The 15,778-nt window shown below is 36.0% G+C and overlaps 2 protein-coding genes across 7 annotated transcripts in view; one reads left to right on the forward strand and one right to left on the reverse strand.

Annotated features, from left to right (window-relative positions):
- Nucleotides 1-391: 391 nt before the first annotated feature.
- Nucleotides 392-10,310, forward strand: LOC113502429 (protein PXR1-like). 4 transcript variants are annotated; one of them, XM_026884036.1, is made up of 7 exons: nucleotides 392-627; nucleotides 1,741-1,780; nucleotides 3,280-3,614; nucleotides 5,315-5,390; nucleotides 8,486-8,600; nucleotides 8,799-8,832; nucleotides 9,494-10,310. In XM_026884036.1, the coding sequence occupies exons 1-6, from the start codon at nucleotides 606-608 to the stop codon at nucleotides 8,823-8,825; spliced, it is 615 nt and encodes a 204-aa protein (XP_026739837.1). In that variant the 5' UTR covers nucleotides 392-605; the 3' UTR covers nucleotides 8,826-8,832; nucleotides 9,494-10,310. The 4 variants fall into 4 exon arrangements, with proteins under 4 accessions (XP_026739837.1, XP_026740072.1, XP_026739915.1 ...); XM_026884271.1 differs by having other exon boundaries at nucleotides 591-627; nucleotides 2,459-3,614; XM_026884114.1 differs by having other exon boundaries at nucleotides 611-627; nucleotides 1,741-2,824.
- Nucleotides 10,311-10,690: 380 nt separating this feature from the next.
- LOC113502126 (bestrophin-4) overlaps nucleotides 10,691-15,778 on the reverse strand; it is a 41,718-nt gene continuing 36,630 nt past the window's right edge. For all 3 annotated transcript variants that reach the window (XM_026883635.1, XM_026883549.1, XM_026883726.1), the window contains 7 exons: nucleotides 15,132-15,261; nucleotides 14,765-15,003; nucleotides 13,622-13,750; nucleotides 13,222-13,329; nucleotides 12,648-12,878; nucleotides 11,984-12,248; nucleotides 10,691-11,481 (listed from right to left, as the gene is read on the reverse strand). In XM_026883635.1, the coding sequence (XP_026739436.1) occupies nucleotides 10,916-11,481; nucleotides 11,984-12,248; nucleotides 12,648-12,878; nucleotides 13,222-13,329; nucleotides 13,622-13,750; nucleotides 14,765-15,003; nucleotides 15,132-15,261 (1,668 nt within the window). In that variant the 3' untranslated portion in view covers nucleotides 10,691-10,915. The remainder of the gene's footprint in view (nucleotides 11,482-11,983; nucleotides 12,249-12,647; nucleotides 12,879-13,221; nucleotides 13,330-13,621; nucleotides 13,751-14,764; nucleotides 15,004-15,131; nucleotides 15,262-15,778) is intronic.

Consider the following 15,778-nt stretch of genomic DNA (forward strand, 5'->3'; position numbering starts at 1 on the left):
GCTATCAATATCAAATAATAAGAATATTAAAAACAGCCACGAAGGCTAGCACAGCACAGCCGTCCCAGGATAGAGACCCGTAAAAGAATTTAGATAAGGCCTTTGCTCTGCGGCTGGACTAAAAACTGTGTGGATATCTACAAAATAAGTGGTTAATTACAAGATTGATCACATTTGTGCCAGTTAATTGTTACAAAGGCTGGGACAAACGCTGGTTCAAAAAGAAGTAGTAATAATTTAATTTATAGCACAACATTCTCTGAAACCAAACAGATTTATGTATTACGCGATAAACTCTGTTAAAATTATGCTGTTAGTCAACCAAGCGACCTTTTTAATAACATATCTTTAGAAAAAAAAGCTTTATTTAATTACCATTACTTTTAGCTAATCAAAGTTTTCCTTCTCAATTTAAACTTCGCGCCAATTTGTGGAAAATTTACATCGCTTTCTGTCAGACCCATGGTACTGATAGCCAGTTGTTTTATCACTTTTATAGTAGTGCATCGGCGCCGGTGGTAACGCAGTGAGAGCAGGACTGCTAGGTAGCTGCCAATTTAATAAAAAATCAATACCTCGTCCGCGTGCTGTGTAGTCATTAAAAAATGGAGCCTCATCCAATTTCAGGTAATAAAATTACTAACTTTTCTTGTTTATTTCTAATTTATGAAGTATTATATTGAATAATTATGTACCTTATTGTTAACTATGGGTAATAAGCAAAAAAATAATTTGTACTCCGCATGTTTATTTGATAAAAACGCCATACAAGTATATTTCTTGTCCTGAATAAAAGTTTAACTATGAATACAAAGAAAAGATGTGGTGGATGTTTATTTATGTTAAACAATACCATCAACTCTATCAAGTCCATTGAAAATATTACACACATAAACTTTTTTGATAAAGGGCTAGGCAGGGAGAGGTATAATTAATCTCCAGGAATAATGCGTCACTAGCAGTACAGAATAAATGATGCAGTCATACATGATTAGCCAACAGACACATACACAAGCCAATCCCCAGAAGTCTTGAAATGACAATATTTTTAGTTTAAACACTCACAGAAATAGTACATTTAAGTAAGTGTTTCAACTAAAAAGATTCATCATTGGCCTAGCCTTTTCCCCATCTATGTTGTGGTCGGCTACCAGTCTAACCGGTTTCAGCTGAGTACCATGGTTTACAAGGAGCGCCTGCCTATCTGACCTCCTCAATCCAGTTACCTGGGCAACACAATACCCCTTGGTTAGACTGGTTTCAACTAAAAAGATTGTCACCATAAATATCTTTTGAATTTTTTTATCGAACAAGTATAAATGGTATAATTGGTCATTGCTAATAAGTATAAATGGTCATTGCTAACTTTTGCAATTATGGCTTCTACTATAACATCCACATATTCCGTATATTACATGTATACAATTAACAATTAACATTACCATGATCAAAAATTTGGTATTATATTGTAAAAAAAGTTGTCAGCATGATTTGCTGTGGAGTTTGTTCCACCGCTTCTTCTTCACAGCTTGAGCACTAAGACAGCAATTAAAGTTGTCTTACCCGGGGTGCTGTCTTGTATATAATTTTTTGACATTCAGAACTTGAATAAATGGTTTTTGTATGATTAATAATACTGTTAATTATTCAGTATGGCCCGTCTCTTATTTACTCATTCTCCAGCCTATCTTTTGGTAACGTGAACATATAAGTGTAATACAAAAAAATCATTCATTCCAGAGGAACCAGCAGTGACATCAACTCAAGCTGATATCCCGAGGTAAATAAATTTATTTAAATTCTCCTGATTAGAGAATATTTTAGAATTAAAGAAAACAAACAATGGCTGGAGATTTGGCAGATTCAAGTGCTGTTAGTGTTATCCAAGATACAATGGCAATTTTAACAGGTCTAATCTCCTGTTGCTGCTTGGTCATACATGCAACATCAAAATATCCGGGTAACATAAAGCAGACATACAGTACAAGCTAATTGTTCTTTTTTGTTTTTACAACCTTTTTTGTTCAATCCTTTACTGAGTTACCTGATAATCGATAAATTTGTAATGTGCAACTCTTTGTCACATCTTGCTTAGTTAAAAATACTCCAACCAGGAATAATATATGAATATATAGTTTCGTTTTGATAAGATTCGAAATGAGCTAACCCTTTTTTATGGTTGATTTTACACACATTGAAGCAAAAATTGCGTTCCAAATAAATATACCGACATTCCATGTCTTATAATTTGAAAATGACTAATTTATTATAACTTTTTAAATCCTCATGGAACTCCTACATCCTGGGGATAGCGAAGAGGCATGCGGAAACCGTACCGGCTAAATGCCATGCAAACTACTTGGATCCCTTTCAGGAAAAGTTGGATTTTTGTTTGTCTGTGCGCTAAATAGGAGACGCGCGGATGAACCGATCGTGCTTCCTTTGACATTTGATTTAGGGAGCAGCAGTCTTCCCCACATCTGCCACCGAAGCGTTAGCAGTTCCCCTTCTAAGCCTAGTGTGTCGAGCACGAATCGGAGATGTGATGGGCGTTATCGCCCCCTGCCTGTGCATCTGTGCAGTCACGTCCTCACCAAATTCTGCAGTAGCTCTCCAAGATATATTAATTCCAACCATTGAGGCTACTATGGCAAGAAATAAGCGAAGTTTGCTCATTACTGCAGCCACGCCAAACTGGTGTTGTACCCCTCGTGGGACAATCTTCCACGATATGCTGTGTTCCGCAGTAAGCGTCCCCAACACAGCTTCCTATAGAATTTCGAAGGGTATTTGCAAGTCTACTACTGTCCACTCTATTTCTAAGGTAGGCCACGTTAGCGATTTATTATAAACCATAAGCTTGTATACAATGCGAATTGGTGGTGGTGGTTTATTGTGGATGGTGAGATATTTAATGACTAACTTCTAACTTATTAATACTCTTTCAATCTCCACTTTCTTTTACACTATAACATTTCATGCTTCTCAATAGCGCCTTCGAGCCTCACCCCGTAAGGGATGGCTTTCCTCCCCGCTACGCTCCCCTTTATTGAACTCGATACAGTACCTGATCTAGTATACAACTAACATTACTAAAACATATTTAGTTTCTAACACCTTTTTTCCTGCTTATCCTTTTCCGCTTATATACATTATTTTACACTTTTTATTCAACATTGAGTGATTTGCAAGTTTTTATCTATTTCTTTTGTGATTAAACAACACAAATCATTCTAAGTAGAAACAAAATGACTAATCAGTTTGTAAATAAATTTTCAGCCGTAATGGTTCGCCTGAACCATCTGCGTCCATGGCGCAAGAGCCTGGGAATGTGGACGACGGACAGAAAACGAAGATAGTGGAAGACGGACGGAAATCGAAGAGAGATGACGACGAACGGAAATCGAAGAGAGACGGACGGAAAAGGAAGAGAGATGACGACGAACGGAAATCGAAGAGAGACGGACGGAAATCGAAGAGAGACAATGACGAACGTAAATCGAAGAGAGACAAGGACGGACGGAAATCGAAGAGAGACAAGGATGGACGTAAATCGAAGAGAGATAAGGATGGACGGAAACGACGACGGTCAGACGACTCCAAAGATCGTAAAGGTATGTATAACACGCGCCACTGCTGTTCGCAAAGCGATTTCGATTTCACGAATATCAATATTGAAAGATATTTCATATCAAATTTCAAATACTGTAATTTGCAATGCTTCTTATGATAATATAGTTTTCTCATTTTTTTATGCAGTTACAAATCAATCAGAACATTATAATAAGTTGAAAATAAGGTTTCAGCGGCTCCATCATATAAAAAGTATTGTAATAACATTGTATTTGTGTGTATTGTTTATATTTGAACTGTGTTATAATGTGTCTTTTTAGTTTCCAATAACGCAGTTTACTACAATACATTTCAAACTTTTATTAAATAAAAAATATGACTGGGTGGGTAGTCCTAGTTGAAAAAGGACAGCTTGGGCCTCGATACTGCTATTTACAACGGCCGATGAATGAATGGCAGTTGGATTAAATTTGAAACTATTCCTATTCTATTAAGCATTTTGCCAACACAACAGTTGGAAATTCATTGTACAATACAGTGTATGGTGTACTCTACATTCCGCTTGGCAATAACAAAGACAGTATGCCGTCTAGCTAAAGGAACTTCGAAAATGATTAATACATATATCAGTTAGATCAATACATATGTCAGTTCAGTTCAGTTATATGAAAAAATCATTTCTTTAAGTGACGTGATTTAAACTATCATCTTCACACACTCGAGTGTTTTGAATTGACGTCATCATTTGTAACATATGACCTTTGTCATTAAAAGCGGTAAAAAAGGATATATCTATAAGATAAGTTCTATATTGATTTTTGTGATATGTGTTTCTATTCCTATACAGTGATTTCAGTTTGAGTTGTATTCTTATTTCTTTGGCACCTAGTACTGATTCAACAATTCGTACCAAAGTATTAAGAACACAATTCAGAGTGAAGGTGAACTACCAGATGAAGCTAAAGCAAACTTCCATGAAGAAATAAAGAGGTTTTCAATTTGAAGATTTATAATACGAAGTATACGAACAATTAGAAGGCTAAAAGAAATGCGAAAGCAGTCACTCGTTTTACTGATAATGTTCCTAAAAAATCGTGTGTTTGATTTGATAGAAACATTGCCTTTAAGAAGATTGACGAGACATCGCAGATGGCGGCAGTTCTACAAAGAAAAAGGAAACATATTAGATACCTATGCTTTGTACAAAATGAGAATTCATAGTTACCCTGTATAACACCCTTAATTTCAAAATCTTCTATTTCAAAATCCATTTGTAGAGTTTGGTACAAAATGGTTAAAATAGTACCCTGTTACTCAGGCTCTGTTGTTATCAGACTATCTCATGAATCATGAACCGTAATAGTTAGATTGTAAGATTGTTGATAGTTTTTCGTCTTTAACGACTAATCAAAAGACGAGGTTATTTTTGTTTATTTTGTTAAATACATTTCAAAAGGGTGGTAGACGCTGAAATCTTACAAGTAACTCTGACAGTGGCGTAACTATATCATTCTAGGGCCGTGGCAATTCTTTGTGACTCTTCCACAATGCAAAGAAACAGTGACAGTTGTATTTAAAAAAAAAAAGATAAAAAAAAAATACTTTTTTCTTTTTTTTTCTTTACGTTTTTTCGAGCCCATGGCCTATTAAGGTATTGGTACGCTACTGAACACTCCTTAATACCTAATATTTTTGTTAAGAAGTGCTGTGCACCTTAATCATATGAAAGTTTTGTCTACAGCTGGCTCTAAATCGCGCAGGAGAAGCAAACGCGAACACGAAGATTGTAATGGCGACTGTAACTTAAGTAGACGAAGGTTCGATTTTGCATAAATTATGTATTTGCTGCTCCAAACACGGGGTTGAATAACGCAGTTTATAAACTAGTAGGTCGATGCAAAGTAACCTCTTTGAAGTACGATTAGCTATTAAGGCGAAAAAGAAACGCGAGATCTCATTGTAAAAGTATTCGTACTCGTAATTAAAAATACTGATGGTGGAGTCGTAATTAGTATAAAATATTTTTTGCAAGCTGCTTAAATCAGTTTATAAGATTTCTCTAAAAACTGCGAATGCCAATAATCCATCAATGCCATTATATCTTAACTTGTGTAAACTGCGTATTTACCTCGGATTTTGAACAGCTACCTTTTTTAGAAAGTATATTTGTGTCCCTTCGTCCAGCATACTCACCATGGAATCCTGATATTTCATGAATGTCAAAAAACTGTTCTGAAATAGTGCTAAATAGTGCCCAAAGGAAAAAAATAGTGCTCTTGTACTTGCGAAGTTATAGCCATAGTTCAGTGAGTATGCTGGGCGTAGGTTCTACGCCCAGCATACTCACCTCAGTGCGCGAATATCGAACGAGCTATAGGTATAATTTACGTCTCAAAAAATTGTGCTTGAAATAGTGCCCAATATCAGTCCAATTTTTGCTTGACTTTTGACTTAGAAAACCATTAAATTTTAATGTAAACTTCTACATACTAACGTAAAATGGGGTACAGTCGTCGACACATGTTTTTGGACAAAAATATTAAACTTTCTAATTGTAGACTTCATGTTATTGGAAATAATTATGGTATTTTCTCACATGTCAAAAACTTTCGATTAAATGCATTATTATATATTTTATAAATAATAATAAATGAATGAAACTTTAAGCGTAAATGAAGTCTATTACTTCATTGCATTGTGTGTTTGTCTGAATAAAAACAGTCATTTGCAGCCAATAAAATTAATATCTGGAAAAATTTTAAAAAGGAAATTATACAGTTTCTTTTTGTATATATGTTGCAGGCAAAACTTATAACCAGTCAAAACTAGTACTGTGACATAGTTCTCTAATATATACATCTAGTATTTAAACATAAACATATTCATTTGCGTCGCGGGCGCCGCGCGTCGTAAGCCCCATACCTATTGACCGTACGTGCATCCATTACTGCCACACTATATTGAACTTTATCACATGAGGAATACAGGTCAATTCCGTAAACGTTGTGGTACCGTCCTTGATCCGGAAAATGATTATTTTGAATAGTTTTGTCAGTTGCAATGTAAGCATTAATAACAGCAACTTTATTTTTCATGCATGATTTACTTCATTTGATATCTTAATCCTACAAGCGCCGTGATCTAGACAAAATATATAAAATCATTGTTCCTAGCTACCGGGGTCCCATGCGACGCGCGAAGGCTTAATCATATTATTATAAAGCATTATTAAAATAATGTGTAATTAATAATATTGCGATTCTAAAGTAAATACTCCCTTACATAGACAATTAATAATTTACACAAGACAAAAATTGTTAGAAAGAAAGTTAATAATATTGTATTCGACTGTACTCAATGTAATGTATGTAGAAGTTTACAATCAAATTTAATGGTTTTCTAGGTCAAAAGTCAAGCAAAAATTGGACTGATATTGGGCACTATTTCAAGCACAATTTTTTGAGACGTAAATTATACCTATAGCTCGTTCGATATTCGCGCACTGAGGTGAGTATGCTGGGCGTAGAACCTACGCCCAGCATACTCACTGAACGAAGCCTATAACTCCGAAGTTATTCGAGCACTGTTTTTTCTTTTTGGGCACCGTTTGGCACTATTTGGGAACTATTTTTTGAAGTATGAATTATGTTTGAAGCGTATACAGATTCTCCGGACGGAGGTGAGTATGCTGGGCGAAACCTTCGTCCAGCATACTCATCGAACTATGGCTATAACTTCGCAAGTACAAGAGCACTATTTTTTTCCTTTGGGCACTATTTAGCACTATTTCAGAACAGTTTTTTGACATTCATGAAATATCAGGATTCCATGGTGAGTATGCTGGACGAAGGGACACGTATATTTAACTTTTACAAATAATACACATGCCTTTCTAAAAAAATTAAAATGTACCGTTTTTGCATTACTTCGAAATGTCCTTAAATTGTCACGATTTATTGAACCAGGACTTCTTATATGTTGTAAAAAATCTATCACTCATCAGACTTAAAGATAACGTATTTGTTTCTAAAGATTGCTTATTTTCAGAACCCGACGTTGGGCTCATTAGGTTACGTAATCAAATGTGTGTCCTTAACAGACAATTAAAAATATTAAAAAGTCTTTAAAATAAAAGAAATATAATATTTAAAACACTGGCGACAACACACATCCAAATAAAAAACTGACACACGAAATGTATTTCGGTACAAGAGTGTGCAAGTCTGAACACACTTAGCCATTTATTTTATTCCAAACAAATGGACAGGCGCTCGTTATTTTTGTAAAAGTTAGCATGTTTTTATGTTTTATTAGCTAGTAGTATTATAATTTGCGGTGAACCGCTTATAGGATGTACCTAATCGAAATTAAACTTTCGTGTTTTACCTTACATTGCGAATATAAAACTAAAGCAAATTAGCGATTTGAATGAAAATATCAAATTAAGATGATGATGATAAAGGCGAAAGTTTGTGAGTATGCTTATGAGTTAGTTGGGTGATTCTTCGGAAAAAATACATATCATTATCCTCAGCAACTGGTTCACTTCACTATGATGCTTAAAATGTTTTCATTCTTACTTCATCTAATAAGAGCCGCAGTACTTTACAAACTTAGGTAAAAATAATATTAAATCAAGCAATCTGCAGTATGAAAAATGTGGTGAGGATAATGATGTTCTTAATTTGTATTACTTTTTTCCGGAGAATCACCCAGTTACTTAATGAGGCCCCAACGGCTCGTTCCTTTCAATCAGTTTTGTATTCAGGTAGCTTATACAAGCTTCATTGGTACCACAGCTGGGCACACTTAGCTTAATATAGAAGAGTAAATAGTTAAATAGGTGTAGTTTTTCCCATTACCCAATTAATGGTTGTATTATACACTTTAAAGTGTATTATTTACTTCACAGGTGTTATAAGAGGAAACTTGATGAAGCCAGGTGTGAATACGAACGGATGAATAAGAAACTTATTAAGATGGAGATGAAAAACAGCAGAATCGAGAAAATCATTTTACTTTTCTCGGTACGTATGCACGGTTATTTGCACCAAGCAAAAGCATTTTTTTATATGTAAATTGTACAGCCTGAAACAAAATTTTACTATTCATTTAGTTGTATACATACAATTAATAAAATCGACTTTCCTTTCAGTTTCTAATTAAGAATTTGTTGAGTACTTACGCAATGTTCCTACTTAACTGAAGGTTTTCTCACTTTTCAGAGGATCGTGCAACCTGAACTGCAGTAATGCACAGGTAAAAGAATTGCCTTAATCATCGCAATTCCCTTACAGATTGAAGGTCAGCGTATCTCTTTGGAGATCCAGCTTTTGACATTTTAAATTTAATTGAGGCAATGAGTCATATTTTTCCCACGTTATTCTCTTTCTTATTATATACTCTTTCTTGTTTGTTTGTTTGTCGACCGGTTGGATTTTTGTAAATCAATTTTGAGGCACTTCCCGATAGCAGACGGAATTTTCAGGGTACATAGCTCCAAACCCGATGACATTGCAATTTACAACTATAAAAAGGACTGTTTTTTAAAAATGCTTAAATACGATCGGCGTCATATGTAGTTGAAGTATACTTAAAACATGAAAAAAAAACGTAGACATTGTAAATTTGATTTAAATGAAATGTCTGATATAAATAGATTCTGCATATTTTTGGACTAAAAGGTGCCGACTATCAAGCTGTTCATGAATACACTGCTGCGATCTGGTGCTTTAATACCGTTCAAGTCAGATCTTGCTACAACATTGAACGAATAGTTGCATATCAGGTTAAGAAACTGCTCATAAGTATCTTTCTTTCTAAAAACTCTTTAGATTTTTCTTGGGGTCTGTAACGAACCAAAAGATAAAAAGATAAAATCGCAATATTAGTGAGGTTAAGTTTTGGTTTCATATTTCAGGTGGGGGAATGGGATCGTAAAGTAAATCGATCCAGGAAACGCGACAGAGCAATCTAAGGAATAAGAATTTTGTCGCTGCAGTCGGACGCCGGACTGAAAAACTCTTTCCGTATTAGAATAAGACTCATGCATTTTATACGATGATATACTAACGTAATATTAATTAATTTTTATATAATCGATCTCACTTGTCTGATATTTATATAGTTGTAGATGGTATGATAAAATTGAATTTGGCAGGGCCCACATGAGAACCTACCACCTCTTAAGGTATCTTTTTAAAGTAGAATTTTTAATGTAGACTGTAGATGACGTATTTTGCGAATTATTTTATATACATTATATAACTTACTTATACTCTGCAAGTTTTTTACACAATCTTTTGATACATCTAAAAGTAGAACAAATAGTGATGCTTAACACGCTACGAAATATATTTTTATCCCCAAATTAAAAAGGTCGCTGTGACAACACACCAACTAGATATGTACTCGTTAGACTATCGTTTGTGACTTTAAAATATTTTATACGAATAAAATATCACAATGAAGTGAAAGTACCGACTTTTTTATAGGTCCAATACTTAAAAACATTTTTGGTTTTTTAAAAAACAACTATGGGTTCGGCTACTTTTTAAGGTAGCTGTCGAAATAACGGACAATTAAATTTAAATATTTTATAGCTTTTTAGCAATATATCTATTTGAATATCATATTTAATCTTATACGTACTTTAAAGTATTCTTAATATCTTATAACCATTTTAATTACATATATGAAAAGTGTCTTCTGTAGTAATAAATAAAGGACTTAGAAATTATCGGCAATTGTTTCATTTAATTTTGAGGTCTTCGCCAATTACTTAAAAAGTTATTGAATAGGAATGCATCTGCATTTTGCCTCTTATTACTAATTCTTAAATGGCAAATAGTTCTGGTTTTGCTCTTCCAATGTACTGGCCTTGCGGTCTTACGTTTGGATGTGTGTATGAAGTGCTGCTGCGGCAAAGTACGGCAAAGACTTTCTATTTTCTAAGTAGGTAATAAGTATTTTCTTTCTAAATTATTTCAAGACACAATAAATTACACCACCACCACGCAGTTTACGTGTCCTCTATCAGAACATTATTTATTTTTTCTCTACTTCCTCGATTTAGTAAGGGATGTTAATTCAGTGTTAAAGAGTAAAATAAAAACGCTATAATAAAAAATACTTTATATAAATCTATACAATTCAATCCCTGTCTGTGCGTAAAATTCAATCCATTAACACAATGGAAATCGACTAACAAATATAAATGAGCTCTCTCATATCAATCGTATTGAGTAGGTACGCAAGTACATGTAGGTACTAAAATATCAGACGAAAAACTCGACCAATAAAATGTTATCAATCACAATTTCATAAGCACCACGTGTATTCCTTATACGTAGACTTCTCCTCGCTTGGAGCTGCTGCGTTTCCTGGTGAGCTCGGGCGGGGTCCCCGTGCTGGCAGTGCTGTGCTCGCTGTCGCGGTCGGAGGGGGGCAGCTCGGTGACGGTGGCGCGCGGGGAGTGCGGGGAGCCCCCGGACCCGTCGGCCGCGCCCCTCTCCGCGCGCGGCGTGGACGGCGTCGAGTTCACCAGCGACGTCAGCTGCGACACCCCCAGTGTAACGGGCGCTGCGGCGATCATTGGCGGCATACCACCCGCGGTCAGGGCAGGCGACAACACCGCCTGAGCTAACGCTGTTGTCCCAGGCTGCCCCGCGTGCAGCGTATTGTTCACCGACCCACTATCGAGCTCTTGAATGGGCGACAAAACAAGCGCTCCGAGAACAGGCACCTCGTTCTGATATCCCTGGTGAGCCATGATGACGCCCATGTTTTGCATTCCCATGGCGATTCTGTTTTCGCGATCCATTACTTCTTTCGTCACATCGGGTGTTGGGATGCGTGGTCGGTTACGTAGAGTTATTGGTACAGCTGAGCCATTACTTTTTTGCCCGCCTAGAAATTACAAAAAAAAAACCATTTACATTGTGCTTAAACTGCTCCCTCACGAAGGATTTGAATCCTTGTGTCGCGGAGGATAAACAAATATTCAAACCACTTGGCTATCCGAGCAGTCATTTAAACAAAGATTATTTAAATGCTTTTCACTTGTTTGAATTTAGATTTCTGGTATAAAAAACGATAAGGGCAATGTCAGTTGAGTTTGTCATTTTGTAGATACGTCTCTTATCTACAAAATGATGATGATCGATTTTATCTAGGTACTTAGATGAGATCTTCAAAGAGCAAAAGTTCAGAAACTGCAAGTACAGTTATATGACCATTGCCACGCGGCGATTACAAGGTACTACTTTAAATGCAACCTAAGCCAGCAGCAAAAATGGCTTAATATCTGGAATTCATACATTAAGTTAAAGAAGGCGTTACTCAGTAGAAGTATATTTTAAGAACAAAATGCCAATCTTGGATATTAGTAAAAAATTAGGCAGATTTTTACCATGTCTTGAATTTTGTCTATGCTGTCCACGTCCAGACTTGCGGCCAACAAGGCGTTCGTACAGCGACATCTTGTGGTGGGGAGGGGGCGGCGCCACCGGCTGCCCGGCCTCGGGGCTCGAGTAGACCACCGAGTTGTGCCGGTTCCGACCGAATAGACCACCTGAAGAATATGCTGTAGACGCAGACCTCACTGACCCCATTCTCGATATTTGTCTTTGGAACCAATTCTTTCTTCTTTCCACTAAGGGTGTGTCGACACTTTCCTGAAACATTACAATTTGAAATGATTATAGCTACATATTTGCAGAAGTGTAAAATTTGGTAAATTTACCTACATAGAATCGTATAAATCTACGTTTGTACTACTGACAAATGGTTGGTCGCCAGGACTCTCTATTAATCTATTTTTCACCTTACACAAACCAGTACAGATATAGCAACAGAAATACAGAGCTCGATAAAATTTAACACTTTAATTTTGATAAATAGTTGATACAGGGACACTATTTAAACATGACATCGGAATTAATCACTAAATTAATGAATATCTCAAGAAGCTCATATTACATATTATTTAAGCATGCTTGAACATCGGGCAATTTATATAATATAATAATAACTGACATTAATTCCTCAAGTTCATTCGTAAGTGGATTACTTACATAGTCTGCATACGTCTCATCGTGGCTCTTTCTGGGGGCCTGAACATTAGCGTAGACTGCGTCTTCAGCCTTCACTTTGTAATGGTCGGCGGAGCAGGGCGGCTCGTGGCGCCGGTAGTGCTCTGAAGCCACGGTGTACGGCAAGTCCTTAGGGACCACCTCCTCCCAGTACTGGTCCTTTAAAAGCTCAGGATGTTCCTCATGCATTTCGTCAACGATCATGTAGGCTGCCTGAAAGACAGATTAGAATTTTCATTATCAAGTATGCTTTTCTTATTAGAAAATGTTAAACTTTATTTTATAGATCACATTGTTACGGTTTTCGAGTTCAAACATTACCACTGATTTTCTTTTAATTTTTTCTTTAAATCATTTTATTATACTCAAGTAATAAAGAGGGCGTATAAAAAAATGCTTTCCTTATTAAAAATGACCGGCTCCGCAAGCGCCGATCTGTCTGGCATCGCAAGTCACAAGGTAAGAATAAAAATAACACAACATGTGTCAACCTTCACTACTTGAACTTGAAGCGAACCACCTTATATCCAGTTATAACGTAACTGTTGTAACGTACCTTTATATGCCTATCTATGAGCCAATTTAGCTCTATATCGTCATCGTCCTCGCCAAAAGGATTGATAAGCACCTCCGCCACTTTCAACCAGCCAACGTAGAAGCAAAACTGAAAAACGTCGAAATATAGGATCAAAAGCTAGTTCCACAAAAAAATACTGTTCAAATCTTTACTAGTTAGTGCCTTCGTTTCCTATTTTAATTAATAATCCTGTTATTTAAATAGAAAACGTCAGAATTCTTGGATAAATATTTAAAACTTAACTATCCTTGAATATTGTGGCCTGTTTTAATATGACATCAAGCAGGCTGTAGATCTTAACTCTCATCCATCTTTATGATTGCCAAGTGGAATTTAGAGACTAATAGACATTTCGGATCTGTACTGTAAATAAACGTACCTGTAAAGCGGTAAAAAGTGGAAAATATACATCGGGTTCGTATTTGGAGGTGCTGCCTGGGGCTGGAGGCACCAGCTGTCGCCCCATCAGTGCTGCCACGAAGTACGTGTAGAGAGCCAGAGTTACCACCTGAAATATATTTTAAAAATTCATAATAAGCAAAAAAGAGTGATTAATGTTGAATTTTCGAAATAAAACGATCTTCGATGAGTACTTATATTACAGATTAGGATCGCATTCATTTAACCATACCGTGTTGTAGGTTCATGTTTCGTCTTTCAGATTTAGGTTAAGGAGTAAGAGTTAAGAGGAATGAGGTGCCTACAATACTAAAGGTATTTAACATTTTTCTTGTATGCAACCATGAATTGAAAACAAAAGGACTAAACTCATAACACGAGAGATGTTTGTTTAAAAATATCGACACCACTATGTACAAAGCTGCTGCGCTTGCGGCCTCGATCGCATTTTTTACATGGCCAGTGAAATAAGCGACATTAGATTTTGCGCCGTTTTATAAACATCGAATAGAAGATACTTTTTTTTAATCGAAACAGACTGTAGCTATTTAATCATTCTAGAGTTAAGAAGATTTAAACAAATATTTAGAACCTAGTTTCCTGTTACAAGACCAGCGTAAAATAAACTTCGTCCACAAATGAAAAATAATATAAAACCTCACGTATAACGGTGCAGGAGCGTGAGACCTCGCTCGTATGAGCAGATAATTATGCTATGTTTTATCATCGGAACGAATTAGCTTGGACACATGGCAGATCATATCGGTCGTCACGTCTTGTTTCTCTAAAGATATTTTTAACATCAATTTGCCGGCAAGTTATTCTGCATCTCACAGATAATGTTTCAAGACTTAGCCTCTTACACGATAATACTTAATGCCACATAAATGCGCTTGTGTCTACATGACTATTTACCTAATGCATCATCACCTGTGGCTCTGTAAATATAGTAGCTCAACAGTTTTCTCAGAAACTAACATTTTGCTTGTATTAATATTAAGTGCTTTTCGCTATAGAATATTTTTTCTATTGAAGATGTGACAAAGCATGAGTCCATAGCAAATGAACACAAAAATAAGTATTGGATTATAAAAATGTTCACGTAAAACCGTGTCTTACTAACCTGGGTATACACGAGAGGAACACACACGGTGTCGTAACCTATGAGTGCCCCCAGTCGCCGCCTGATGTCAGAAAGCTCAACGAGTAGCGTTTGGACAATATGGTCACTAGTTATCAATCCTTCTTTCCTTGCCCTATTTATTATATTCGTTGCCCACACAAGGGGCATCCAATACTTCGACATGGGGCTTTTGCCATCCATTTTTTCAAAAACCTTTCTTTCACTCTCCAGCATGAGTCCTAAAAAAAAGAAACGTTTAGTTCAACATTTGCTTTTCTTTTCACTGCTCTCTTTGTCTCTTTCTTTATTTTTCTAAATGTTCATTGTTATGGTAACTTTATCAACATGTTTTCTTCGCCTTACTTACCGGAGTCGACGACATGTTGCCACGTAGGAAACCGTCGCTTTACTCTAAGGGAGACCCTTTGAAGAGTTATCACGTATGCTAGGATGGCGTATCTCACAATATTTCTTCTCATAAGTCGCCCTGTCTCGTCCTGTAACAAAGACACGGACATTATAGAAGCATAATATTTCAGTGAAAAGATCTGACGCCAGCATAGGTTTACATCGCTATGGTGAAATTTTAATGAGTTCGAAAAGTGGTTAGATTATTTAACTTATTATAAGCGGAACTATTGTGGAGGTCAAAGAGAACTAAGTGATATAGTTAACTATTATCAGAAACCTAAATAATATGAAATCAACTCATTTTTTTTATCATCTTTTTATGTACTTAAGTATATTGTCCGAATTGAGCATAATTAATTAGCGTCACAATGAAATGGGCGAGTCAAAGCGCTGTCCAGTTTCGAATTTGACGTTAGAAAAGTGCTTAGTAGCGTAATTTGAATTTGAATTCATCAGCTTTTTAATGCAACGAATACTTAGAATGTACACAATTAACAAAACTAGCCCCGTTATGTTTATAATTGAGTGTTACTGTAAGTTGTAACGATGGAGTTATTACATGACTTGAACACGCATCGCTGGTCACTAAGAATTTCACGCGAG

This window comes from Trichoplusia ni, chromosome 1 (genome assembly GCF_003590095.1).
Source record: "Trichoplusia ni isolate ovarian cell line Hi5 chromosome 1, tn1, whole genome shotgun sequence".
Lineage (NCBI taxonomy): Eukaryota > Metazoa > Arthropoda > Insecta > Lepidoptera > Noctuidae > Trichoplusia > Trichoplusia ni.

Bases quoted from the DNA above. Each gene is read 5' to 3' on its own strand.
- LOC113502429 (XM_026884036.1), top strand. From the start codon at position 606: ATGGAGCCTCATCCAATTTCAG. The intron at 628-1,740 runs GTAATAAAATTA...CATTCATTCCAG, and splicing joins GGAGCCTCATCCAATTTCAG to AGGAACCAGCAGTGACATCA. The intron at 1,781-3,279 runs GTAAATAAATTT...ATAAATTTTCAG, and splicing joins ACTCAAGCTGATATCCCGAG to CCGTAATGGTTCGCCTGAAC.